Source organism: Octodon degus, unplaced genomic scaffold (genome assembly GCF_000260255.1).
Source record: "Octodon degus isolate 3935 unplaced genomic scaffold, OctDeg1.0 scaffold00104, whole genome shotgun sequence".
NCBI lineage: Eukaryota > Metazoa > Chordata > Mammalia > Rodentia > Octodontidae > Octodon > Octodon degus.
In genome coordinates this window covers 3,944,590-3,970,752 of record NW_004524680.1, presented here as the reverse complement: position 1 = coordinate 3,970,752, position 26,163 = coordinate 3,944,590, and the positions used below count along the sequence as shown (strand labels likewise).

Below are 26,163 nucleotides of genomic sequence, written 5' to 3'. Positions count from 1 at the left end.
TAAAGCACCTACTTAGAACAAGCTTAGCAAAGCACAGGGATTGCGGTTCAATCCCCCAGCACCACATGCCAGCCAGCCTGCCCCCTGGTGGGCTGAGCTGGCCACACACACACACACACACACACACACAAATAAAAATTAAAAAAAAAAATTGAGTGCTGGGCTGGGAAGATGGCTCAGTGGAATAAGTGCTTCGCTGGCAAGCACAAGGGCCTGAGTTCAATCCCTTGTTCCACTGGAGATAAAAAAAAAAAGGAAAGAATAAATGAGTGCTGATTTTGTAAAGATGTTTGTGTGCTGTGTATTTGTGTATATATCATTCTGTGAACAGCTGTTCCTCTTTTCTCCTTTTGGTTCATTTGTTCATAATACAATTTGGGATACAGACTTAAAAGCATGCTTTCTCCTACTTACCAGCTGGTCTAAGTGATAACAAAATTGGTTTTATACATAGTTCATCAAAAAGTTTAAGCTAATTAAGCAAAAATTCCTTAGAGGACTGTCGAGATAGCTCAGTGGACTAAGCATCTGCTTAGGCAAGTGCAGGTACCGGGGTTCAATCCCCAGTACCACATTCCACACCAGCCCTGCTCCTGAGTGCACTGAGCCAGGGACTGAGTCCGGGCGTGGTGGCGCACGTGTGTAATCCCAGTACTGGGGAGGCTAAAAGCAGGCGGATCGCTATGATTCTGAGCTGCGTAGTGAGACCCTGTAACAACTAAACACATTTTTTTTTTTTTTTGGCGGAACCGGGGATTGAACTCAGGCCTTTACGCTTGCCAGGGAAGTGCTTATTTCACTGAGCCATCTCCCTGGCCCCATACATTTTTTTTTTTAAATTTTATTTGTTTATTTGTGTGTGTGTGTGTGTGTGTGGCCAGCTCAGTCCACCAGGGGGCGGGGCTGGCTGGCATGTGGTCCTGGGGATTGAACCGCGGTCCCTGTGCTTTGCTAAGCTTGTTCTAAGTAGGTGCTTTAGACCACTGAGCCATCTCACCAGCCCCCCATACATTTCTTTTTTAAGTTAAAAAAAATTGTTTTGGTATAAAACCAAATTAAGAAACAAAAGTTTTCACCTGTGTATAGTAATTCATTATGGTTAACCTCACAGTGTGTTGAGTGTATTGTGATTCCAGGTATGTATGCAGGTCTTCTAAAATGTAAAACAAAGATTGCTTATTGTGCTGAGACTTCCTCTCAGATTCAAACCTCTGCCTTTAACAAAAAAATTTGTGATGTATATCCCATTTAAGGACAACTCTTAGGTGAAAATTTCTTATGGATTAGATAGAAATAATTGGTTATGTGTTATGTCAAAACAAAAATTTAAGAATGTTACAAAATGTTACCAGGATTATCTTGCTACAATGTTGTATATGGTTTTGTGTGTGTGTGTGTGTGTGTGTGTGGCCAGCTCAGCCCACCAGGGGGCGGGGCTGGCTGGCATGTGGTGCTGGGGGATTGAACCGCCGTGCCTGATACTTTGCTAAGCTTGTTCTAAGTAGGTACTTTAGACCACTGAGCCATCTCACCAGCCCCTGTATATGGTTTTGATTTCTAAATTTCTGTGTACAAACATGTAACTTTTTGTCTTTTAACATTCTATAGGGATTTAAATATTAGAACATCCATGGTTGTTAGAAAATAACAGTTACATTTTATGTGTAAGGTGTTTGATATTCAGATAGATAGTCATGTTAAGCTTACTGCCTCCATTACATGGTAATGTCATTAAACTTTTCTTTTGGATGTTTAACAACTAAAGTTTGGAGACCAAAAATTAGAGAGACAGATGGGCTCAAAGGTTAGCCAATGTTTTGGCCCTAGCCCTTCAAGGTCAATGAGGACTCAGTACATAAGAGAACCTCGGCTGTGACATCCTATAACTCAGTTGCTTGCAAAATTTTCTGATGAAGGATATTATGGGGCCACAGATAAAAGTGACTGACAATGTATAGTGTGCCTAAGGAGAGTCACCTAGAGAGAAAATATCTTTCAGGCTCGCAGAGAGCACACTGGTCAAGCAATGGCCATGATTCATCCAGATGGCTGACAATTGACAGAAAATCTAAGAGGTGCTGTACATGGCTCCAAGGCAAACCCTGAAGAGATTAACTGACCTTGTCAGACAGTAAAAGTTAAATTTGTATTTGTACAGGTGTTGCTTTAACTTGGTCTTAACTACCCAGCAGAAAACTAGAACCACAAGATGTGAAAAGTAATGCCATATTAATATGCTAAGGTGTAAAAGACTCAAGTCACTAACAACTTCTGACAATTACCAGCTGTACTGCTAACTCACTACTATGATGGACTATTAGACCATATAGGGTTACACTGCTGAATTCAAGTACCAAAACACTTTGGACTGGCCTCAAGAATGAGAAGATTTTCTAAAGAGTTTTCCAAACACAGCTTCTTCAACTGCAATGGAACACCCATCGCTCACACAGCAAAACAAAAAAGGAGGATATGTTGGGAGCCACAGAAGCTGGAAAACTGGTCAAATGTGTGAAAGCAGGACTAGGCCTCAGTGCCTAAAGCAGTCAAGCTACCTCAGTCCTGAGATACGCGTCCTGACTGGTTAATGTTGGCTATAGGCAACCTTGTGTCACACATTACTAATTTTGCAAAGGTATGAATAAACGTCCATAGTGTTGCTGGGCAGGGGGTGGGGGGAGTCATTTCGCTAACTAAGCAATGAGTCACCACCTAACCCAGCTCTTGTCTATCTTTTCCTCATTCCTACAGCCTGCCCATTTCTCCCCAGGTACAATGGATCACACTGAGACCAACAGATCCCTACAGCTTAGACTCATAGTGATCTGTTTCAACCTCCCCAGTGCTAGGATTACAGGCATGCACCACCACACCATTTTGGTGGCCAGCATGGTGTCTAGGGCCATGACAGCATGCAGTACCGGGGATCTAACCTACATCCCTGCACTTGCCAGGCAGGTGTTTAGACTATCTCCCCAGCCCTCTTTCTCTCCTCTCTTCTCTTCTTTCTTCTCCTCTTCTTCCTCCTCCCCTCCTCCTCCTCCTCCTCCCACCTCTCTCCCTCCCCCTCCCCCTCCCCCTCCTTCTTTGTATTTAGTATAGCATCTACAGGGTTTCACTACAAATATTGGCTTTGTAGTGATCCTTCCTGTTTTTTCAGCCTAAGTGCTGGGATTACAAGCCCATGTCACCAGGCCCAGTATCATTCACTGTCTCAGCATGCCCCTGGGGTGGGGCTTGCACAGCAGGCCAGGGATCTGAACCACCAGCCACTGAGCTATCTGGTTGGCCCTTTTTTTTTTTTTTTTTTTTTTTTTTTTTTTTGAGACAGGGTCTCACTCTGTAGTTCAGGCTGGCCTTGAACTTGAGGTGATACTCCTGCCTCAGCCTCCTGAGCACTGGGATTACAGGTATGCACCATCATGCCTACTAGTTCTAAGCAGGTCCTTTGTACCCTGGGATCACCAGCTTATTGCACAAAGGCAGGACAAGCCCCCAGTGAGACACCTCCTGGAAACACCTCCTGGCCTCCCTGGACAGGAACTGAGGCCCCAAGGCCAGGGCTTGATCTGCTGCCATGTTTGAACTCTGAAACCCCAGTCAACACTGGGGACACTGGCAGCGATCTTCCACAGTATCTCCCCCAACTCTGAGGCAGACTCCTAAACCCTCCCTGTCCCTGTGGCCCTGCTGCTCAGCCTCAGATCTGGTCCCCACAGCTCAGCCTGGGGTGAGACTGGGAAGCTCTGGACTCTTTTTTTTTTTTTTGGTACTGAGAACCAAACTCAAGGTCATGCACTTGCCATGCAGGCGCTGTGCCACTGAGCTATATCCCCAGCCTCCTGGCTGACTCTAGTGCAATCCCTGAGGGCCCAGGAGGCAACAGATTGGGTGAACAAATGACACATGACAAGTTATTGGGATGGCAAGTGATATGTGTTATTTCTAGGCAGTCCCTATCCCTGGAATTCTCATGGGGTACCTCGTCCACTCAGACGATGCACCAGATCTCGAAGCTTCTCAGAGAGTGCAACCTGCAGGAAGAGAAGCAGGATGGTGGGCAACAATGGCACAGAGGGCGGCCCACCTCCACGACCTATGCCCACCTGGTATAGCACAGGGCTCTTCAGCTGCTTATGTGCTGGGCTAAGGCGGCTCAGGGACCATTGGGCAAAGGCTCTGGACTCTGTCAGAGATGGAAGTGGCTCACATAGCTACAAGAGAGGGAAGCAGGAGGCAGGTAGAAAGTCTGGCTCAGGCCAGGGCTTAGTCAAGTCTGAAGGGGCACAGGGTGGGGTGTGTGTGTGTGACCTGTCCTTGTTGCAGCCAAAGTCTCAGTAGTGGCTCCACCTGGGCTGGTCTCACAGTGCTGGGCTCCTGGGCACCCTGAAGCCAAACTCTCAGCTCTTGCCCAGCCTGAGGTGGTGCCTCTTCTGCCAACTGCAGCAGGTCCAACAGCAGAGATCCTGTGTACATGGAGGGGATGTGAGAATAACATGGAGGCATGCTGGTCCCTTGGAGGACAAGATGGGTGCAGGAAGGGGCTCACCATCAGAGGCCAGGAGCCGGAAGGCGGCCTTGCTCCCCGGCAGTGTCTGTTTGTCAGGGTCCTCGGTCAGCTTCATTCGGGGCTGGCCTCCCACAGACACCAGCTGCAGGAAAGTGTTGGGATAGATAGATGCTGTCCCCCACCCTTCAAAGTGCTCCAAACTCAACCCACCTGGGCCTAAACAGTATTCCTACCTTGTAGACACAGCCCAATGAAGGCTGCTGTGGACAGGTGACCACACTAGTGCCAATGCCGATGATGTTCACCTCACTGCCCTGGAAGGAGAATTAACACTGAGCCGGGCAAGACTTGCAGGGCCCCAGGACCTTCCCAGCCACCCTGGGCCTGCCTGTCCCTTCCACCCCACCTTCTGGGCCAGTCGGGCCAACTCCTCCTCATCAATGTTGTTGCTGACTGCGATGGGGACGGACTCCAGCCAAGGCACCTGGAATCTACATGCAATGGGATTTGGGAAGCCCCATGATATACCTGATTCACCCTGCCTCTCTTCCTCCCCAAGTCAGCTACATCCACACTTGTACTTTGGTTAGGAGCTCCTGGTGGTACTACCTCTTGCCCCCTTTTCAGGGCCAGCGGACCCTGAAACCAGCTTGAGGCTCTAGGTATTGGGGAGAAACACCATCCTTCCCTGCCCCAACCCTATTTCCTAGCTTCCCCAGGTTTTTTAGTAGGTACACCCTCCTGGGGGAACTCACTGGGCCGCAACGGTCCGAAAGATCGCTCGGATCTCCTGAGCCTGCTGAAGCAGGTCGCCACTGTCCAGCCTTACACCCACTGGCCTGTAGCCCAGCTCTCCCAGTGCCAGTGCTACCGCTAGGAAGTTGGGGAGGCCACTCCTGCAAACACAGATAAGAGGCTGGGGGCTGCAGTTGCTCTGCCAAGCCCATCCCTGGAGCAAAGTCTGGGGATTACCTCTTCACACTGTAGGAGTCCAGCAGGCCCTGGAAGGCCCGGGGAAAAGCCAGAGCATAGGCCACAAAAGCTGCGCGCTCCCCTGGGTGTGGCTCCTGCACAGCCAGCCCCAGGTAGGCACACACTCGCTCCAGCCACAGCTTTACAGTGGTAGGCAGGTCCACCTTGGGACTCTCACCAGTAGCTGTAGCCAACATCTGTGGAGACAAATCAGTGGGGGATGGACCCAGCCTTCTGTAAGGCCTGGGAATGGCCAACATACTCTGATCTGAAGCAAAGGTAATGTCACCTACGTGCCAGCTTCCTGGGGCAGCCCTGGGGCTACCTGTCCAGGTTGGCATATGCTGATACACATGGCTGAACCCCACCGCTTCAAGGGCCATAGCTAGCTTTGGGGTATACCCTCCAGAGTAGAGCAGCATTGAGAAGAGATACTGACTGGGTCAGTGGGTATCTCATTGCCAGAAAACGAAGTGATGAAGGAGTGGGCCAGGGTTCCAGCCACCGGCACACCCCGCAGCTGCCCGGCAAGCACATTGCTGCTGCTGTCGAACCCTAGATGAAGGAGTTAGGCAAGCTTGAGGGCAGCCCTGAGGTAGGGGCAAGAGGGGCTTCTTCCCAGCCTTTACCTCCCCCTCAGCCCTCACCACCCAGGTAGCTGTAGGTGGAGGCTGTGAGGCCCCCGTCTGGGCCCTGAGCCCTCCGAAGGCCCAGCTCCATCAGTCGCTTCTCAGGCCCTGCAATCAGGCGAAGTCGAGCGGCATTGGTGGCAACCAGGCTGTGTCAAGGAGACAGGGGACCCCAGATGACTAACCAGCAGTTACCTGGGACCTGGAATTCCAGCCCCAGGGCTCTAGCTTGCCCCTCCCCTGACCCTTAAGTTACGGCTAGCCCCAAGTCCAATCGCTGAACCCCACCTGGCATAGCTGACCAGGCAGAGGAGCGGAGTCTCCAGAAGTTGCACAAGCAGAAGTGGCCCTGACACCTGCAGTAGAGGCACCTGTGGAGAGGGTGACCAGAAGCAGCCCTGAGGCTTGCAGGAGTAGCAACAGTGGAAGGGTGGTGAGCCTCCCCCAGCAGGCCCCTCTTCACCATCACCGTCTCAGCCGGCTGCCCCGCACTCACTCCCGGAAAAGCCAGAGAGCCCTCAGGCAGGGCCCGCAAGGTCACGGCAGAGCAGTCCAGGGCCCGAAGGTGCTGGAAGAACTCTGGGTCTGTGTCCGCGGGGAGCACCGAGGCCAGGAACTTCAAGTCTAGGACCACAGGGACACTTGTGTTTAGCGTTTCCCAGGGTCAGGGGATCTTATGCTGGTAATAATGAGTAGGCTTCTCGTGCAGAGGAGAGTATGCACACCCAGCAAAGAGTTCCCTTTACAATGGGACTGGCTGGGGTCGGAGGGTCTCAATGGGCATTGTCCTACGGGAGTCGAAAGTCTAATCGGGTTTTCGGAGGTCTTGTGGGGTCGTGAGTCTAATCGGGGCCGTGGAGGTGGTCGCGGGACTGCTGTAGGAGTGGGACAGCCCTGGTGGTCTGCCAGGATACCTTCGTCCTGCAGGCGGAAAGTGCGCAGAAAGCGCATGCAGTCGCGCAAACCCGCGGCCAGGGCGAAGGCGCCGTCGAACGGGCAGCGGCGGAAGAAGAGCTCGAATTCGGCGGGGTCACGTGCCCGGCCGGCGCGCCAGTAGCCCAGCGCCATGGTGGCCTGGTACAGGTCGGTAAGCATCGGCCGGGCCGCACAGAGACCTTCGCTGTCCTGCTCAGCCGCCATCTCACTGCCGCCCCACGTGACACATCCGAACCAATGGCCGCCTTCTTGCTTGGGGTAACACCCAGAGGCGGGGATACTCTTCGGCTAAAAGGTAGGTGGGGCCTGCTGAACTGCCAGCTGCTGTGACCAGGGACCTGCCTATTAGTCCAGGCCTCAGCCCACAGCACCGGCCACTTTCATCAGAGCAAGGTCCTGATGGTCCCCTCCAGGGGCCAGTTTCCTCCCCATGGCCATCGGTTCTGGACTGGCAAGGGATGGGAGAGGAGGGCAGAGGAAGAGTCCACCTTGGCTTCTGGCCAGGTGCTAGGAAGTATACGGCAGCTTTAGCCTCCAGAGCTCCTAGTTGCTGGCCCAGTGCCCCAACTTCTTCAGAAGAGATGAGGTAGGGAACAGGGAGCTGTTTACTCAATCCTAGTTGGCAACAAAGGCTTTTTTTCTGTTGCAGTCTTGGGGATTGAACCCAGGAAGAACACTGACCGAGCTTCATCCCATCCCTGGGGCCAGGGAGATGGCTCAGTAGAATTAGTGCCTGCCTAGTAAGCGCAAGGGCCTGAGTTCAATTCCCAATTCTGCGCACACACACACACACGCACACACGCACGCACACACACACACACACACACACACACACACAAGTAACATCATCCCCATCCCTTTTACAGTCTAGGTAGTGCCCAGGTTGGCCTTGCATGATCCTCCTGCCTCAAGCCTCCCAGTAGATGGGAGTACAGGTGTGTATCACTGCACTTAGCCAAAAAGATCTCACGCCTAGAGGCTGCAGCCAGTGCTCTAGGGTGACTTTTTTTTTTTTTTTCTTTTTTTTGGGGGGGCTCCAAATGCCTTCAGGGCAGGTTTGGCTGGCTTGAGTTGTAGGGATTGAAGCACAGCAACCTGAGCCTGACTGCTTTGTTGTAGCAGCCACTTAAAGAAGTGAGCTAAGGGGCAGGCCCCAGGTGATTGCTTTTATGGTGTCCTGTACTCGTTTCTGTAGGAAATCGTTTTACTTTTTTTGATATTGGGGATTGAACCCAGGACCTCATGTTAGCACTGAGTTACAGCATGAACCCTTTCTAAAACTGAAGGCAGGTTTCCACTGTCTTGTGGCCTGGGACCCTGAGGATATCAGCTCTGAAAAGACCCCCTTTTCCTCCAGAGACACTCTCACAGCAGCTATAGGTCAATGGGAGTGGGGCCAGGTATACAGCAGGTAGGTTAAGGCCACACAGCCCTCTCCAAAGCCAAGACCAGACTACATGACTGTATTGCCGCATCGCCACAGCAGGGCCAGGACATCTGCTGGGGGCAGGGACAAGAGACACTGAGGGAAGAAACAGCAGCCTCTGCAGCAGTGAGGCTGTTTCTGCCTAAACAGCTTGAAATGCACTTAGCACCTGCAACATAAAACGAAGACCAATAGTGGCAGGAGGTGAGCAGTGTACGAGGTGACATGACCATGCAAAGCTGTGGGGCGGCCTGATCCACAGCAAGAATGGCAGTATAGAAATGGGGGCACAGGGTGGGACAGCAATGGCCCAGGAACCCGCAGAGCACTGCCCTCCCAGTAACAAGACAGGAACCAGAGTGCGGAGTCTTAGTTTTTAATCTTGGCAGGGCCTCCCTTGCACACATGCGCCCTCGGCTTCAGATCTTGTTGAAAGCTGCAATGTCCACACTCTGCACCTGTGGAGGTGCAGGCAGGGTTAGCAGAGGACAGTTTCTAATTCTAGACCCCCTCCACCAGTTCTGTGTGGCCAGGAGCCTGCCTTCCCCACCCCCACTGCTATGAAGTGGCAGGTGCAGAAGCAGGACCCCATAGTTGGCCACTCATGCCACCCGGTCTACTCACATGCTCCTCAAACTTGGTGATCTCCTCTTCCAGCAAGTCGGTGCCCACCTTGTCATCTTCCACCACACACTGGATCTGCAGCTTGCGGATGCCGTAACCCACGGGGACCAGCTTGGAACCACCCCAGAGCAGCCCGTCCAGCTGGATAGAGCGCACGCAGGCCTCCAGCTTGGCCATGTCAGTCTCGTCATCCCACTGGGGAACAGGGGTGGGGAGGAGACAGAGGAGACAGAGCCACCTCAGTGGGCTTCACAATACCAGAGCAGACCCTCCCATCAGAAACATCACAAGTGGAACCGGGGATTGAACTCAGGCCTTTGCGCTTACCAGGGAAGCACTTATTCCACTGAGCCATCTCGCCAGCCCCAACATCACAAAAGTTTCTGCTCCTTAGGATTTTTTTTTTTTTTTTTTCCTAAAGATTTATTTGGTACAAGGTCTCACTTTGCAACTCGGACTTGTAATGATTCTCGTCTCAGCCTCTCTAGCTCTGGGATCATAGGCATGTGCCACCATGTTGGTTTCAGTGGCTAGCAGGCATGTGGAACTGGGGATCAAACCTGGATCCTGCTTGCCAGGCAGGTGCTTAGACTGCTGAGCTAGCTCTCCAGACCTGTATTGTTTTTCTTTTTCATTTAATGTATTTGGTACAGTCTCACTATGCAGCTCAGACTCCAGTGACACTCCTGTTTTCAACCACCCCAGTGCTGGGATTACAGGTGTGTACCATGATGCCCATGCATGGAGTCGGTGGCTGGCTTAGTGTGTCCAGGGGCAGGGCCGTGGCATGTGGCAGCATATATATATATATATTTTTTTTAATTTTATTTATTTATTTTTTTTTTTTTGCGGTACTGGAGACCAAACTCAGGACCTTGCGCTTGCCAGGCAAGTGCTTATTCTACTGAGCTATCATCTTGCCAGCTCCCTGTATTGTATTTCTGAGACAGGGTCTCACTATGTAGTTCAGACTGGCCCTGAACTGACTTTGTAGCCCACACTGGCCTTGAATCTGCAATAATCCTCCTGCTTTAGCCTCTCCTAATTTAAGATTGTGTATGTGTGTGTTTTGGTACTGGAGATTGAACTTGGGATCTTGTGCTTGCCAGGCAGGCACTTAACACCACTGGGCTATCTCCCCAGCCCTAATTTAAAATTTTCATTTATTTTTTAATTTTTTAAAATGCATTAAGTACAGAGTCTCACTACACAGATTGGATGGACTCATAGTGATCCTGTTTTCAGTTGCCCAAACTCTGGGATTACAGGCATGTACCACCACACCCAGTCTCATTTTCATCTCAGCATACCCTGGAGGCGGGGCTGGCATGGCAAGCCCGGAATCGAACCCCGGTTCCTGCACCTGCCTAAGCAGGCACTTTAGTCCGCTGAGCTATCTGGTTGGCCCAATTTAAGATTTTTAAACCTGACTTCTCACTGAGATCCAGGAAGGGAGTTGTAAACTGAGCCTCTGGGTAGGCCGCACGGCAACCCCCACCCCAGTGAAGAATAAGTGACTCCCGGCCTCCCCAAGACCTGAGATGTCCCTAACTCACAGGTTTGACATCCAGGAGGATGGAAGACTTGGCCACCAGTGTGGGCTTCTTGGATTTTTTTTCTGCATATTGCCTTAGCCTCTCCTCCCGCAGCCGGGCCGCCTCCTTGTCCTCCTCCTCATCGCTGCCAAATAGGTCAATGTCATTGTCCTCGTCGTCCTCTGCTGGTGTGGCCACCTTCTTGGCTGGGGGCTCCACTTGGCGCATGGGAGACACGTGCTGCCATAGGCGAGGGGAAGCTGAAACCCACCCATCCTCTCCCTTCCACTACCTGGAGAAGCTACAGGAGACAGCCCCAGAACACAGGCTATGCCTCCCACGAACATCCCTCACGAAAAGCTGTCTGAACCTTGCCCCAGGGGGCAATCTGAGCATCACTATAAATCCTTATGGACCCTAGCTCCTTTCTGCTGCCAGGGAAAGCCCACAAGAGGTATAAGTTCTGAGGGCGGAGGTGGGGCATTCCTCCCTGCACTGGGTCGAAGTACTCACCTGGGTCTGTGGGGCTGTGGCTCGATGGGTGGGTGAGCTCTTCTCAAGGGTGTTCAGCCGGGCCTCCAGTCTAGAGATGGCCTGCTGCAGATCCTGCACCACTGTGGGTGCAAGGAGCACAGTGGTCAGAGGGTAGGGGCTGACGTCCCATCCCATCTATCTGGCCCAGGGACTCACCACTTCTCAGGTTCTGGTTCTCCACTTCCAGGCTGGCAATCCGGACAACAAGCTCACTGTGGTCTCCACCAGGCCCACTGGAGACCCCAGGGCCAGAGCTCTGCAAGACAGGGGGAAGGAAGACTCAGAGCCCCAAAGCTGCTTCTCAGTCCCCTCTTCTACAGCCATTCAGAAGCAGATCCCAGTGACTCCAGCAGGTCCCCTGCTGTGCTCAGGACTACTGGAGACTCAACTCAAGACGATGTCAGGGAAGGAAAGATGCCCTCCTACTGGGGCATCATAAGTGATGAAGACCTGTTGACCTCAGGGAGGATGGTGGCACAGACTGCCACACAACTTCAGCCAAGCAGGAAATACAGGACAAGCAGCAAGGGGACCCGGGACAACCAAAACACAAGAGGCAGCGTGCATCAGGACTTACAGTCCCAAGGGCAGCCTGGCTCAGGGCCTCAGAGGGGTCAGGCAACACCTCCTTGAGCTGGAAACGGGAAGGGAAAGCATTTGAGGACAAGTGGGGAAAGGGAGCTGGCAAACCACACCTAGCTTCCCCTGGCTTTAGCACCAGCCATCTGGCTCCTAAGTTAGATGTTGATGGTTCTAGGTGACTACCAGGCAAGCTATGCTTCCAAGGCCAGCCCAAGCTCCTAGCTCATCTAGACATTATAATCTTAAGGGAGGACTTTTATGTGTTTGCCTGAGGAAAGGTCGCAGCTCAACCACAGAGGTCGCAGCTCAACCTTATGTGGCAGGCTCTCTCCCAGGGCTTCCTCTGTAAATGGGGTCTCAGCACAGAAGTCATTCTCTGTGCAGAAGGCAGCAAATGCACAAGCCTTTTTCTACTGCTTGGGATAATGAATGACCTCAGGCCTGGAGACCTCCTGTCCCATCACAGCCCTTGTAACAATACTGAGCGCTTCCCTTGTATATGTGTCTTGGTATGGGAATTAGCCTGGCAGAACAGAGTGAGCTTCGGGAAGCCTACCTGATGGCTACCAGCCCAGGTGAAAAAGGCTAGGACTGGCAGAGATGTGTGAATGGGGTGCTTGGCTGCCTTTCCAGGGTAGGAAGAGGGGCTCTGCCCTAGAGAATAAATAGTGCCTTCCTCAGAGTTAGAGTTAGAGCCAGGTAGGCCAGGGAACTTGGGGTCTTACCCATTCCATAGTAGGCCTAGCGATAAAGAAAACAACCCCTCCAATGAGGCATTAGTCACCAAGGGGTGTGTGGGGGCGGGGGAGTTGCCAAGGAACCTGAAAAGTCTCCAAATGGCTAAGACTGGTCCAACACAGCCAGGGCAGGAACAGTTCCCACAGCCCCAGGGTTACAGGGCCTACAGTGGTTCTGGGCACGGGATCCTGGCCAGTTGAGAAGCCAAAGGACCTGACAAAAATGACAGTGGACAGTGATGGGCACCTGCTAGCCTCAGAGGTACCTCACACAAAAGCTTTAAACCCATCTATAGCACACCCATATAATCCCAGCACTGGAGCGTGAGGCAGAATGATTGCTGTGTGAGTTTAAGGCCAAGGCCAGTATGAACTGCACAATGAGAACTTGTCTCAAAAAGGAAAAATGGGGGTGGTGGTAGTGGGGGAGAATATACCTACCCTTCCCTGGCCACCTCCTCTCAGCCTGTAACCCAGAGGCCCAGGAAGATCACAGGGCCTCTTTCTAGGCTTCAAGCCTATGATCTGAATTTCACACCTTGTAGAATGATAATCCCTTCTCCTGGTAGGTCCCGCCCTGAGGGATGGGCCAAGAAGACAGACAAACTTCAATGGAAAGCAAGCAGGAAGAATAGGCCCTCAAGGACTGTCCCCTTGGTGCATACACCCTGCAAACAACATGCCTCAGCCCCAGAGCCCATGGCTGGCACCGTACAAGTGGTCAGGGTGACCGCTGGCAAGCAGGCAAGAGACATGGAAAGGTTGAGAAAGCAAGGACTATTTCCTATGGCATCTGGTTTGGATTCGGCCTAGGTGCTCGGCATCCTGGAAGAACAGTGCAAGGCAAACTGTAACCTAACTTTGCTCCACAGGGCCAAAATGGTCAGCAGACCTGAGGGGAAGGAAAAAAAATCAGACCTGCTGTTCAGCTAAGTACAGCCCATGGGTTCATGGCTGTGGGTACTCACTCCAGCCAGGGATTTCTGGATGTTCTCTCTGGCTCTTGCAATGTCACGGAGGATCACGCTGGCACCATTCTCCTGCAGACAGTGCAGAAAGAACCAGTCTTTGTTGTTGTTGTTAAAAAAACAAACAACCTTTGTTCATAGAACAAGAGAGTACTGGCTGGTTGTGGTGGTGCACGCCTCTATTATCTCAATACTTGGGAGGCTGAGGCAGGAGAACAGATGCAAGTATTGAGGCCAGCCTGGGCTATATATTGAGTTCAAGGCCAACCTGAACTGCATATTGAAACCTTGTGTCAAAAACACCCCCCAAAAAACCCCAAACAAACAACAAACAAAGAGTACTGCACAGAATGAAAGCTCTATAGAAGCGCAACAAAGGTATTCAAAGCCAGGGCCACAGGGCCTGGCTACGGGCAGTCTACTTGCAAGGGCCTGGCTCCCACCAGAAAGATACCTGTCTATTCCTGGCCCATGCATCTGAACAAAAAGCCAAGAGCAGGAAGCACCCCAGTAGCCAGCCAAGACACCACTCCCAGCTCTGTACAAAAAGCCGCCCAATTCAGCATGTCCATGCCTACCAAGTGGGGTCAACCTCTCTCCCTTGTGTGCTGCAGCTGTTCTTGTTGGCAAGAGAGCCACCTAACAGCATCAACCCCAGCTCTCACCTGGCAGGAGGCACCAGCCACAGGCCCATTCATCTGCTCGTAGATTTTCCTTTCTGCATCATCATCCTTGAACTTGTCGAACCAGATTTTCTCATGCACTAGGAAATTGGTGGCCATTTTTCTGGTGAGAAGGGGAGAAGCCAGTCAGGTTCCCAGAAGCCCACCTGACAGATTCCAGTTGTGGCCCACCCTGCTAGGGTGCTGGGATACCTGACCCCAATCCCAGATACCAACTCTGCCAGCCCATGCCCTGCTGGCTTTCATACCCCTTTGCCTGACTACCACTCTGGGAAACAAAAAATTCTCGGCCCCCAAGGCAATCAGTGTGAGTGGTTTCTGGCGTGACACCAGCCTAAAGCATCCTCTGTGAGTGGCCATAACAAATCCCATCATCTCCTACTGCCCTAACTCCCTCCAATGCTTGGGTAAGGCCCCCAGGTCATACTTCCAAACTCATATTCTCCTTTGGCCTCAAAACCTCTGGGTCCCCTAGGTCTTCCCTTTTCAGCCATAGTCAAACAACATTTATCTGCAGTTTGAGCCCAGAAATAGCAGGCATGAAGGGATTTGCAACAAGGTAAAACACTGACACCAACAGGTAACAAACACACTGTTCTTCAATAAGTACTTATAATACTTATTTGTTTTGCTTACTAAAATGAAATTATGAAAGCTCTTTTGGGTCTGGAAACCAAGAAGTCTGAGAACCTCTTACCAGGGTTCAATAAGCCACACCCTATGGGCCAAGTCTAGCCCACTGTCTCTAAGCCAGACTCCATAGCATAGCACCACCTGTGCCACACCTGCTGACCCAGCCAGCCCATGCCTATTGCCCCACCAAATCCAAAGCCAGACCCAACCCTGTTCTGCCACCAGGGACCTCCCACCATTGCTAGACCTCACTAAGTACACCCTTGCAAAAAGAGGAATAGAGCCCTGACTCTCCTCTCCTCCCCTCACCCAAGAGTACTGGGTAAGGAGCCAAACTACATGAACACTGGGACAGGTAGCTGGCAAGCAGAAACGGCACCTCTGCAATGGGGTCCTAGCCCATCCCCACACCGAGGCCTTATCATACTGGCAAACCCAGACTCACTCCTCCCTAGGTATCAGGGGCCTAGATTGACATCACTTCCCAAAACGTCCCTGCAGTGCTACTTGGGATCCTCCAAGTCCTTCTCTGACCATTTCTGTCCCCTCCATCTTCTGGCTGGGGTAGGGCAGACCTTGCACTGGCCCTCCAGGCCCCTAGCCTACAGAAACCACTGTTACAGCTTTATCTACTTGTCTTGGAGCAGAGCTCCTTGGAGGCCTAGGTTGAGAGCAGGTTTCTTTCCTTTTGAGAGGTGGGCAGACCAAGGTCCATCTGATGGGGCGGCTGTTATGATGCCCACCTCACCTTGGAGGTGGACGTGACAAGACCAGCTGGGGCTGCCAATACGTGGCTTGCACATCTCACCCTGAGGCAGCTCAGGGACCAGCTGCATAGTGTCCTACCAGCCCTGTGGGCAACCCTGTCCTTTTAACACTTTCGCCAGAAGCCACTCTAGGGTTGCCTATCCAAAAGAAGGCCCGTGAAGGACAGAAGGTTGTACCCTTGGCTGATTCTCCTACCCAACAGCTCAGAATTCTGTGACCCCTTGCCCAACTGGCCCTGAACTCATTTTAGCAGGTCCTCAGGTCTCAGAGTCCCACCCAAAATAGTGTCCCTGTGCTGGCCAGGTTGGGTGCCCACCCATATGTTTTTCCTACTTGGGTCTCAGGCTGGACATGGACAGGCCAGACCGGGGCCCAGGGCGGTGAATCTGAGAGGCAGCTTCGAGGCACCAGGCCATGCGCAGGGCCTCAGTGGCGTGGTGGTGGCACTCAGCACGGTCATAGATGGGCTTGCTAAGCCAAGGGGCTTCCGCGTCCTTGTGCAGGAAGTACCAGTAGGGCAAGGGAGAGGGGGCCTCCCTGTCAGCACGGCGTGGCCCAGCCCGCTTGCTTCCCATGGTATTGTTACGGGCCCGCCGATCTCTGCGGCCCCGCCGAGCTCCCTCTGCCTGGCTGGCCCGCTCTTGCAGGCGAACCTTCCCTGGGGGGTGGTCATCAAACAGGGCCTCGTAGAAGCCCCTCTCTGCAGCATCATACTGGGGCTTCTCCAGCCACACCTCCCTCACCAGTGCCTGCAGGCTGCCCAGAGTGGGCTGACCATTGGCTGGTGGGCCAGGCTGGCAGGCTAGGGCCAAGTTGAAGCTGGTAGCCCTTGAGCTGGTGTCAGGAGCTTCCTGCCTGCGGCTCCCCTGTGCAGCCAGCAGCAGGGCCTGTGACCACTCCACAAAAGCCCGCTCAGCTTGGTCAAAGGAAGATTTGTTGACCCAGCTGCCCCAAGTCACATGGTGGCAGGCCACCAGGGTCCCATGTATGCAGGGGCCTCGAGGGGCCACGGCAGGTGGTTGTGCAGCTTGGGCAGCTGAGTTGGCCAGCCTCTGGCGGTAGGAGCTTTCTGCCCGATCGAAAAGTGGTTTTTCTAGCCATACACTGTCAGCTGATAGGCCCACAAAGGCCAGGTCTGCCTGCCCAAGCCAGCCCTTGGGGGAGCGTTTCCTCTTCTTCTGTAGGGGCTTCTTGCCCTCAAGGCTCTTCCTAGAATTACTCCTGCTGCTGGTGTCAGGGGCCTCTGCTTCATCAGCATCCTCAGTGTCCTCTTGGCCAGGCCCATTCACAGCAGGCACCTCGACCAGGAGCTGCTGGACAGAGCTGGTGGCTTGTGTGGCCTCGTTCTTGTGGAAGTGCCGTTCAGCTTCCTCATACTTGTGCTTGTCCTCCCAGACGGTCTCCAGGGCACAAGAGGCCTTCCCGCTCCTCATCTTCGCACGCAGCATTAAAAAGCAAGCACAAGAAGGCAGTTGCAACAGAGCAGAGGCACCTGCCTCCCAAGCCCTCCTGGAGCTGACAGGTAGGGTGGGTAGGGAAGCCCCCCCGGGGGCTCCATGAGGTAACATGCAAGGGATCAAGTCAATCCACTGGGGAACCTTCAAGTACAGTACCGCACACATATTCATATTTTTATATATTTCAGCTACTAAGTTGCCTTTGCTAACCAGAGAACACCAAATCCAATTGAAAAACAGAAACCTTTTCCCATGGAGCTCCAGGCAGGGCTGCCAGACGAAATAGAAACAGGCTGTGCTCGGGTCTGATTCACTATAAGCCATCGGTTTCCTAGTATTAGTATATCCCATGAATTTTTCCTTTTTTCATCCTGGAGATTAAACCCAGGGGTTTCGCACAGGGCTACAACTTTAGCCTTTTTAAATTTTGAGACGAGGTCTAGCTCAATTCCTCAGGCAGGACTCCAACTTTCCATCTTTCTATCTGAGCCTTCCACTGTGCCGAGATTACAAGCATGCACCACTGTGGCCAGCTCTCATACGAAGGCATTACTCTCACAACTGAAATTAATTATGGCTAGAGTTCCTGTATTTCCTCATCTGCTAAGTCTGGCCACCGCCCTGGAACAGCTGGCTGCTCTCTCATTTCACAGAAAGACATCTGTGGCTGCCCACAGGCCTATCACTGTATGTCACCTACAGAGCCATAGGCACACCACCAACCATGCAGAGCAGTGTGCTCTTCCAGTGAAAGGAGGCAGGTGGGCAGGAACAGAGGTTTTGTGCTTACCCTTGAAAGGCAATCTCAACAGCAAACACCAGGGAGGACGCTGGTAACTTTCCCAAAATGGCAAGAGCCTCAGCCCAGAGGCTGGATCAGCTGTTGCCCCCTTAACAGGAGGTGACCAATCCACACCCTTGAGTCCACCTTAAATAAGGTGTCTGAGAACCTAAGGGGGCTAAACCCCACTTGTTGTAGCCTATGGACAAGGTCTTGCCTCCAGAACCTTCAGATTCCTTACTGGATACAGGATTCTCTCACCTTAGGTATTTGCTGCCCCACAAGCAAGGCGAAACATGAATTAGAGCCACAAGGGAGGTATGGACCCTGCCCTTGCTGCCATGTATGTCCAGGTATGGCAACATGGCAAGAGAATTGAGATTCTGCCAGGGTTTGAGCTGCTCTAATACAAATAAATGCTACCATGGTTCTTGCCTCAATAGGAATCTATGAGGATTCCTTTGGGCCAAACCCAACTAACAGCACCCAAGAGCTGACTGGTGGAGGGTGCTACCACCCTGCTGCTTCAGCAGGGTCACAGGATACAGCATAAAGGAAGGCAGACCCACCAGGCCTTTGGGGATGAGTGGGACCTCGCCAGATAGAGGACAGCCTTCAGCCTGTGATTGGACAGCAAACATTTACACCACTGTCTAGGACCCTTTCCAATACTCAGCCCCAACAAAACTAAACTTTTACTCCCACAGCCCCAAAGTATTAGCCATATATTTCCAAACCCCACTCACGCAGGGGACTTTGGGAGGCTCTACCTATCACATCCCGAAGCCCACCTCTGAGGGAGAGCTGAGGTTCTCTAAGGGCAGCTTGTTAAGCCCTCTCCACAGCAAGGAACCAGGGCCAAGAGCCACAGAGGCCCAGAGCAAGAGGCCCCTGGAACACCCCTTCCTTACCAAGGCTAGTCTGCTGGGGCAGAGGCAGGGATGGGGGCAGGAGCAGAAGCCCCGAAGCTAGGGCATTGTGACATCACTCGCTGTTGCCAACACAGCAGCACAGCTTTTCTACCCAACAGCCTCCGTGGTACCAAACGCCTATGGACTCACCAGCTATTCTGCTCCCATAGAAAGGGTAGTCCTGGGCCGACCTCAGATCAAGCTCCAGGGGCTCTCCATGAGAGCAGGAGCAGCAGCTCAGGGAAGAAAGCGACCACCACGGTGCTCTCCAAAAGGCAAGGCCATTGTTTTCTCAGGTTATATCTTTTTTTTTTTTTTTTTTCCAGGTTATATCTTCATGTGAGGGCACCACTTCTCCATGGAAAAAGAGCCACATGCTACTCCACCTGGCACAAACCCAGGACTGCTCAAGAACATAGCACACCCCCACCCACCCAGGGCCAACTCACAGGTGGCCAGGCATCGCACCGGCTAGGGGTTCCCTGGCGTGGGTAAGAGGAGCCACAATACACTAGGCGGGAGTACTTACTTTTGCTTTGGCTTCCTAGGAGAGCATGAAGGAAAAGCAGCAAGGTTAGAGTAGTAGGAGATATGAGTCATGCCAGACAATAGCTCAGGCAGCTGAGGACAGTGGACGGCCATCCACAGGCTGCTTATGGAAGTGGTGTATAGGAGGTAACCTTCACAGACTTCTATCACCAAAATCCCAGGTGACTTCTCAATCTACACGCCTAAGGTTACTCTATCACCCCTTAAAGCACATCTCTTGGGGGTCCTGCTGAGCCCAGGCAGGCCCTGGGGGACAAGTAAGGATCACCATCAGGACTACCCTCTCCCACCCTGTCCTAGGACAAGGTGGGCCAGCACACACATGTGCCCCCTGGGGACTCAGACCCTCTCCTGTACTGGCCCTTGGCCCAGAATGCTAGAGACCTACCTAGAGGATAACAAAAGCCCTCTGAGGGACTAGGCCTCTCATTCAGCAGGTGCCACCTTAGCGGATCAAGAGGCTAGGTAGGCAGGGCTACTACCATAGCGCGCCAGCAAAAGCAACAAAGGATTTCGCAGGACAGGGTCCTCCCCAATTTTCATTTCCCCCCATGCAATAAAGGATAGGACCTTCAGCTTGGCTGCGTCCAGGCCAGACATCTGAGGTCAAATGCTGCCCTGGAGCATAATGGATGCAAGCCTGCAGCTGCCTGGGAAGAACAGCCTGAAAGCAGGAAGCAGTGAGTTTCTCAAGTCCTGTGAGCCCCAACAGACCAACACCATATTCCTATACATGGTCAACCTTTTTTTCTTGATCCTTAATCAGAAGAGGACTCAGAGGAAGTGGCGTGAGCAGCCCCTGCTCTACTCCTAGACACTGTCACAACCCAGCCATCAAGACCTCACCCATCCCCGGGATGCAGGCAGCTGAGCGGCAAATAGCGCCCAATGAGCAGCTGGTTCTGTGAGAGGTGCCCAACACAGCCTTGTGGGGCCATCCAGCCCTGGACCTGTACAGACAGCACTCAGCAGAGGCAGATACAGGCTCTAAAAAATGTGCAGTCTCTGTGCCCAGGCACATCTAGGTGGCTTAAGGGCCCAGGGCCCTTGTGATTTATGCTAACATGCACCCCCTGCCAAAAATACTCCTGGTCAGGGAACATGATCTGGCATAGCTTTGCCTCCTACAGTGCAAGGGCTCAGAGGTCTCCATGCAGGGTGAAAATGAACTCTTCTAGAAAGGCTTTCTCCACACTTTCATGCCCTGGATGTACCTCAAACAGCCTGTGCCCAAGCTACGCATCCCCATCAAAGGCTTCTCAGTCTCCAAAGGAAGTGCAAATATGCAAGGTGGGCTGGGAAATGGTCTGCCAGTCAGCACAGCCTGTGCACCCACCTCAGGAGCACTTCCTCTGGGCTTGCCTGGCCTCAGTCTGTGGACCAGATGATGCCCACTAGAACTTTCTGTATGTTTAGTGTCCACCTGTGTTCCTGACTGTTGATATTCCAGCCCTATATAGTAACACTGATCTGTGCTTCAGCAGGAGGGTCCAGCATACCTCCCAGATGCATATATAACTGCCCAAGCCACTGCACCTTAGGTTTAGCAAGCCCCAGAAGTCTCTGACTCAAATGTCAAGGCTTATCAGTTTTATTTGTCTCAGTCCCAGATAACTTGCCTTGATCCACCAGCCCAACACAGCCATGGACCTGCTGAATAACTTTATTTACCCTGCTTTACTCCTGCTTTATTTACCCTTCCTAGGAGGCTAAAACAACACCTATACTAGCCCTCACATCTAGCTGGGGTCAGGAGTGACATTTTATGTAAGAAGAAAATTAAGACTGTGCACATGGCCACAGAATGCCATCAAGTCAGTGAGGCGAGGGGCTAGAGACTCACAGCATGTTCCAACACCTGTCCTTCGCAGGAGTAACTCACTCCAACTTCCAATATGTATAGGTCACCACAGAATCCTAGTACAGGACAAGGGTCCACAAATGATGAATGCCAGCAATCCAGAGATCCTCTTTCTTTTTGGTGTGGTATTGAGATTTGAATATAAAGCTGGCCAACTGAGCTACATACCCAGTGTGTTTTGTTTTTAAATTTTGGGACAGTCTTTTGCCCAGGCTGGGCTTAAACTTGCAGTCCTCCTGCTTCAACTTTCCAGCATCCTGAATTACAATCTTATGCTATAATGCCCAACTTCAGATATACTCTTCAAACATTAAGCCATGTCAAGCACGTTTGCTCACCTGTACTAAGACCCTGCAGCCTCACTCAGCTTGGCTGGATCCTGCATCAGGCTCCTCCAGGCAGGGCAGGAAACCATCCAGCGCACATCCCAGGCAAAAGCACCAGAGGTCCTTTTGCACACATTCCAACTGCTCCCTTTGACACACCCCACCACCAGGATCCCACCGGAAGATGCTTTAGTACCCCTTAACTCCAAGGCAAGGAAGCAGAAGTCCATGCTGAACCGGCCACCACAAGCCAGGAAGGGGACCTACCCTCCCTAGAGATCTCCTTATTCTTATTCCAAGCAGATCATAGAGATTCTACTGCCCCCATGGGATTGGTTCAGGGCCCAGAGAGCCCCTGAAGAGCTAAGTCTAGGAGCTTGGCTGGGCCCAGGTTCTTGGTGAAAAGGCATTTTTCTCAAGCGACACATTGGGGATCCTGTCACATCTTCCTTCTGCCCTATCCAAGAGAGTATCTCTCTGCTCAACCCTCATCCCTAGCACAGGCCGGACACCCAGAGTATCACAAAGGGGTAGTCAGAACTGCAGGAGACTCATCTCCCTCTGCCTAAAGTTCTTAACTGGGGGTGGGGTTAATGGGCTGGGGGCGGGGGAGAGGGGCTTCATTTCAGGAATCTACATTTGCTCTGCTTCTTTCTCCTTAGGACATCTGAAAAGGGCTCATTTCTTCCCAATAGCACAAGCGATCAAACCCCTCAAGACCTCTTCCCAGGAGACTTCCGGACCACCTTATCCATACCCAGAACTTACTTTATTTGAAACAGCTCATCACAACACATTCTTTACTCTTATGGGCCACCTAAGTTCCACGAGGGTTGCACCTGTGCTTGTGACGCCTCTCTATCCCTAGAGTCTGGTAACTCAGTAGATGCTTAATAAGTACGCACTAAAGAGTAAGAACTATGAGCCCAAGCAACAGCTGGGCCAGACAGGCACTACGGCCTCCGGAGCACGGGAGTCGGCTCCAGCGACAGCAGTAAGGATCTCAGGCTGGGCCGTGTCCGGCGGCCTCCTGCACACCCCGCGCCCCGGCCCGCCGCCGCCCAGTCATACTGCCCGAACGGCGCAGAACCCGGGTCCTGGGGTCTCTCCAGCACGTGCGCTCCTAACGCGGGGCCGCGGTACTCACACACCAGTCAAGGACACAGCAACCCAGAAGAACCTACAGCGCGGGACTGCGGAGGAAAGGGCGGGCGCCCGCGCCGCACAGGGGAAATAGAGCGGGGCGTACCACGCCCGGCGCCGCGGGGGACGCCGCCTTGAGCTCGCGTCTCCTGGACGTCGAGGCTGTCAGCGCGATGCAGCCTATAAATGCTAAGCACAAGACTGTGAGGAAAGACCTCACGACCGCTCTAAACTAGAAGAGTTGCCGCAAGAAGCAGAGAATAGGTCCAAAGCCCGTCCAACGCCCCCAACGGTGAGCTAAATGGAGCCAGCCGGAGGAGCGGGGCGGGGCCAACAGGCCTCTTGCGCCGGATTATCCGCGCCAGGACACCAGTGCGCAGACGCTTTGGTGCGGGGCGGAGCAGAGACAAGTGCGCCTGCGCTGGCAGGGCTGGTGAGACAAAAGGGAGGAACCCTGGCGGCCCCGCCCTCCAGCTCCGCCCCGAGCGGCCAGTGCGAGCCGCGGACAGGTTCCCGCTACCCCGCGGCCCCTTGATCTAGCCATGTACCCCGCGGATCTCCCGGCCGGATCAACCCCGCGCCGGGCTCCACAGTGCGGCCACCGCTTTCCACCTGGGCGTCCCGCCGACGCGCCACGGCCCCCTGTGCGGGTCCCGGGAGCCGCCGCACGCCCCCAGCCCCCCGCGCCGGTACCGCGGCCCGGCGTAGCGGTAAAGATGGCTTTTCGCAAGGCCTACTCCATCAAGGACAAGCTGCAGGCCATCGAGCGCGTCAAGGGCGGCGAGCGACAAGCCAGTGTGTGCCGCGACTTCGGGGTGCCCGGAGGCACGCTGCGCGGCTGGCTCAAAGACGAGCCCAAGCTGCGCTGGTTCCTGGACCAGCTGGGCGGCGAGGTGGGCACACAGCGCAAGAAGATGCGGCTGGCCAACGAGGAGGAGATCGACCGCGCAGTATATTCGTGGTTTCTCGCGTTGCGTCGGCATGGCGTGCCACTGTCGGGGCCACTCATCCAGGCGCAGGCCGAGGCCTTCGCGCGCCAGATCTATGGGCCCGAGTGCACCTTCAAGGCCAGTCACGGCTGGTTTTGGCGCTGGCAGAAACGCCATGGGATTTCCAGCCAGCGCATCTATGGTGAGGTGGATCCCCCATCAGGCCCAACGCCCAGCCCACCAGTCAAGGCGGAGCCCGCGGAAGCCACTGACGCCAGCCCTCTGCTGGACCGGGCGCCTGCTGCGCTGTGCCCTGCCGAGGCCGGTTATGGCGACGAGCAGATCTACAATGCCAATGTCACTGGTCTCTACTGGAGGCTGCTTCCGGAACAGGCTGCGCCCCGGAGCTCCAGGGACCCCGAAACAGGGGGCTACAGCTGGCGCGCTGACAGAGTGACAGTGCTCTTAGCTGCCAACCTGACTGGCAGTCACAAGCTGAAGCCTTTGGTCATCGGACAGCTGCCCGACCCGCCCAGCCTGCGCCACCACAACCATGACAAGTTCCCAGCCTCCTACCGCTATAGCCCTGACGCCTGGCTTAGCCGTCCTCTGCTGCGCGGCTGGTTCTTCGAGGAATTCGTTCCAGGCGTCAAGCGCTACCTACGTCGAAGCTGCCTGCAGCAGAAGGCAGTTCTGCTTGTTGCCCACCCGCCCTGCCCCAGCTGGGCCACCAGAATGGCCTCTCTGGAAGAGAGTGAGGAGAACCCCAGGCAGTGCCGGCCAGAACCCCTGGGGACCCCAGAAGAGCTGCAGACACCCGATGGTGCTGTGCGGGTGCTCTTCCTATCCAAGGGCAACAGCCAGACACATATCCCTGCGCCTCTGGAACAGGGTGTGGTGGTGGCCTTCAAACATCTGTACAAGCGAGAGCTGCTTCGGCTGGCAGTGTCCTGTGCTAGTGGCTCCCCATTGGACTTCATGCGCAGCTTCATGCTCAAAGACATGCTGTACCTGGCAGGCCTCTCCTGGGACCTGGTGCAGGCAGGCAGCATTGAGCGCTGTTGGCTTTTGGGCCTGCGGGCTGCCTTTGAACCTGGGCAGCAGCCAACCTACCAAGCTGAGGAAGCTGCAGAGCACAGCAGGTTGCTCAGTGACCTCACACATCTGGCAACACTGGCTTACAAGCGCCTCGCACCTGAAGAGGTGGCTGAGTGGCTGCACCTAGATGATGATGGAGGCCTCCCTGATGGCTACAGAGAGGAGGTGGGCCCTGCACTGGCCCCTGCAGCTCCACCATCCCCAGCCAGTCTGCCCTCTAGCATGGGAGGTGGAGAGGAGGAAGAGGAGGCTACTGAGCATGGAGGGATATTGGTGCCCACTGCAGGGGAGGCCATCTGGGGGCTAGAAACAGCTCTTCGGTGGCTAGAAAGCCAGGACCCCAGGGAGGTGGGACCACTGAGGTTGGTGCAGCTTCGCTCACTCATCAGCATGGCCCGGAGGCTGGGGGGTATTGGGCCTTCCACAGCAGGTACCAATGATGGTGTATGACCATGCCAGCCTAGTAACCTTTTCCTGCTGCAGTCTCTTGGGGTGGCCCACCCCATGGGTTCAGGGGACAGGGGTCCCAGCCCAGCTTGGGCTCTGTTGGTAAAGGGTCATCCTGCCCCAATGGTCTGCAGTCTCCTGGGGAGGATTGTTGAAGGAAGGCTCTGGCTGATCCTTCTCCCTAGGCAGGACACACAGGTGAAGTTCCCTTCCGCACACTAGGCACATGCTCAGCACCTATCCAAGAGCAGTTGGCTGTGTTCTCACCTGGCCCCTGTGGGGCTCACACCCCCTATTTCCCCAGCCTGTCATGTGCACTGGATGAGACACTCCAATTCTGTCTGCAGTACTGGTGCTACCTGGTCCCATTATTGTAGTAGGAAAGCACACTACTCAGCCATTTAAAAAAAAAAAAAAAACACATTAAATTTGTTTTTAGAATCTTCAGAAGAGGCTATGAGAGGAGAAGAGTGGGGTGGTCTTGGCTGCTCTTGCCCTTGGTCTGGAAACTGCCCTCCAGCCCTTAGCCCAGACCTATTTACAATGGAGTGGGGAAAGAGAGGATGGAGCCCAGTACTTCCTGAGGTTCTGGATGCAGGCTTTTGTTCCACTTGGATTGTTAAATCTCTTGAAGAAAATTCCTTTCTGAATAGATCTTTTATTACATGGGGTTGGCAAACTGGATATGGGTCTTGGAGGTTTGACCAATGGCAGGACAAGCTTGTCCCGTTTCTCATTGGCCACAGACCATGTTAGCCCTAGTAACAGAGCCAGTCTCCCAATCTACCAGGGAGCACTGACAGCAACCTGGGGACAATTCATAGTGCCTTAGTCCCATTCCCCTGCTCAGCCCCCTGCTCTTCTGGCTCACCTTCCCACGTACTTTTTTTTTTTTTAAATTTTATTTTTTTGTGTGTGTGTGTGTGTGTGTGTGTGTGTGTGGCCAGCTCAGCCCACCAGGGGCGGGGCTGGCTGGCATGTGGTGCTGGGGGATTGAACCATGGTCCCTGGGCTTTGCTAAGCTTGTTCTAAGTAGGTGCTTTAGACCACTGAGCCATCTCACCAGCCCCTCCCACATACTTTTGACTTCCTGATGCTGCCAAGAATGTGGCTGAGGAGCTGCT

General features: G+C 53.5%; 3 protein-coding genes across 11 annotated transcripts; 1 reads left to right on the top strand and 2 right to left on the bottom strand.

Moving 5' to 3' along the window:
• Positions 1 to 3,909: 3,909 nt before the first annotated feature.
• Positions 3,910 to 7,286, bottom strand: Naprt (nicotinate phosphoribosyltransferase). Of its 2 annotated transcripts, none has more exons than XM_023724007.1 (13): positions 7,026 to 7,285; positions 6,608 to 6,735; positions 6,400 to 6,482; positions 6,130 to 6,260; positions 5,922 to 6,037; positions 5,483 to 5,679; positions 5,266 to 5,406; positions 4,917 to 5,001; positions 4,744 to 4,824; positions 4,550 to 4,652; positions 4,312 to 4,466; positions 4,107 to 4,214; positions 3,910 to 4,034 (listed from the first exon to the last, which is right to left on the bottom strand). In XM_023724007.1, the coding sequence occupies exons 1-13, from the start codon at positions 7,249 to 7,251 to the stop codon at positions 3,972 to 3,974; spliced, it is 1,617 nt and encodes a 538-aa protein (XP_023579775.1). In that variant the 5' UTR covers positions 7,252 to 7,285; the 3' UTR covers positions 3,910 to 3,971. The 2 variants fall into 2 exon arrangements, 1 of the variants encoding a protein (XP_023579775.1); XR_002822729.1 differs by having other exon boundaries at positions 3,943 to 4,034; positions 4,107 to 4,186; positions 7,026 to 7,286.
• A 1,547-nt stretch (positions 7,287 to 8,833) lies between these two features.
• On the bottom strand, positions 8,834 to 22,665 carry Eef1d (eukaryotic translation elongation factor 1 delta). Of its 8 annotated transcripts, none has more exons than XM_023723889.1 (10): positions 22,570 to 22,630; positions 15,871 to 16,970; positions 14,119 to 14,239; positions 13,454 to 13,525; positions 11,744 to 11,800; positions 11,323 to 11,422; positions 11,146 to 11,246; positions 10,654 to 10,872; positions 9,098 to 9,292; positions 8,834 to 8,931 (listed from the first exon to the last, which is right to left on the bottom strand). In XM_023723889.1, the coding sequence occupies exons 2-10, from the start codon at positions 16,968 to 16,970 to the stop codon at positions 8,893 to 8,895; spliced, it is 2,004 nt and encodes a 667-aa protein (XP_023579657.1). In that variant the 5' UTR covers positions 22,570 to 22,630; the 3' UTR covers positions 8,834 to 8,892. The 8 variants fall into 8 exon arrangements, with proteins under 8 accessions (XP_023579657.1, XP_023579658.1, XP_004638964.1 ...); XM_023723890.1 differs by lacking the exon at positions 22,570 to 22,630 and adding an exon at positions 18,567 to 18,865; XM_023723891.1 differs by having other exon boundaries at positions 8,846 to 8,925.
• Positions 22,666 to 23,077: 412 nt separating this feature from the next.
• On the top strand, positions 23,078 to 25,912 carry Tigd5 (tigger transposable element derived 5). Its single transcript, XM_004638905.2, has one exon. The coding sequence runs from the start codon at positions 23,108 to 23,110 to the stop codon at positions 25,040 to 25,042; it is 1,935 nt and encodes a 644-aa protein (XP_004638962.1). The 5' UTR covers positions 23,078 to 23,107; the 3' UTR covers positions 25,043 to 25,912.
• The last annotated feature ends 251 nt before the right edge of the window (positions 25,913 to 26,163 follow it).

Bases quoted from the DNA above. Each gene is read 5' to 3' on its own strand.
- Naprt (XM_023724007.1), bottom strand. From the start codon at position 7,251: ATGGCGGCTGAGCAGGACAGCGAAGGTCTCTGTGCGGCCCGGCCGATG. The intron at 6,038-6,129 runs GTGAGGGCTGAG...TCCTTCATCTAG, and splicing joins CACCTACAGCTACCTGGGTG to GGTTCGACAGCAGCAGCAAT. The intron at 4,653-4,743 runs GTAGGAATACTG...ACTTTCCTGCAG, and splicing joins CATTGGGCTGTGTCTACAAG to CTGGTGTCTGTGGGAGGCCA.
- Eef1d (XM_023723889.1), bottom strand. From the start codon at position 16,970: ATGAGGAGCGGGAAGGCCTCTTGTGCCCTGGAGACCGTCTGGGAGGAC. The intron at 11,801-13,453 runs GTGAGTACCCAC...TCCCGTTTCCAG, and splicing joins TCCAGAAATCCCTGGCTGGA to CTCAAGGAGGTGTTGCCTGA. The intron at 8,932-9,097 runs GTGAGTAGACCG...GCACCTCCACAG, and splicing joins TCACCAAGTTTGAGGAGCAT to GTGCAGAGTGTGGACATTGC.
- Tigd5 (XM_004638905.2), top strand. From the start codon at position 23,108: ATGTACCCCGCGGATCTCCCGGCCGGATCAACCCCGCGCCGGGCTCCA.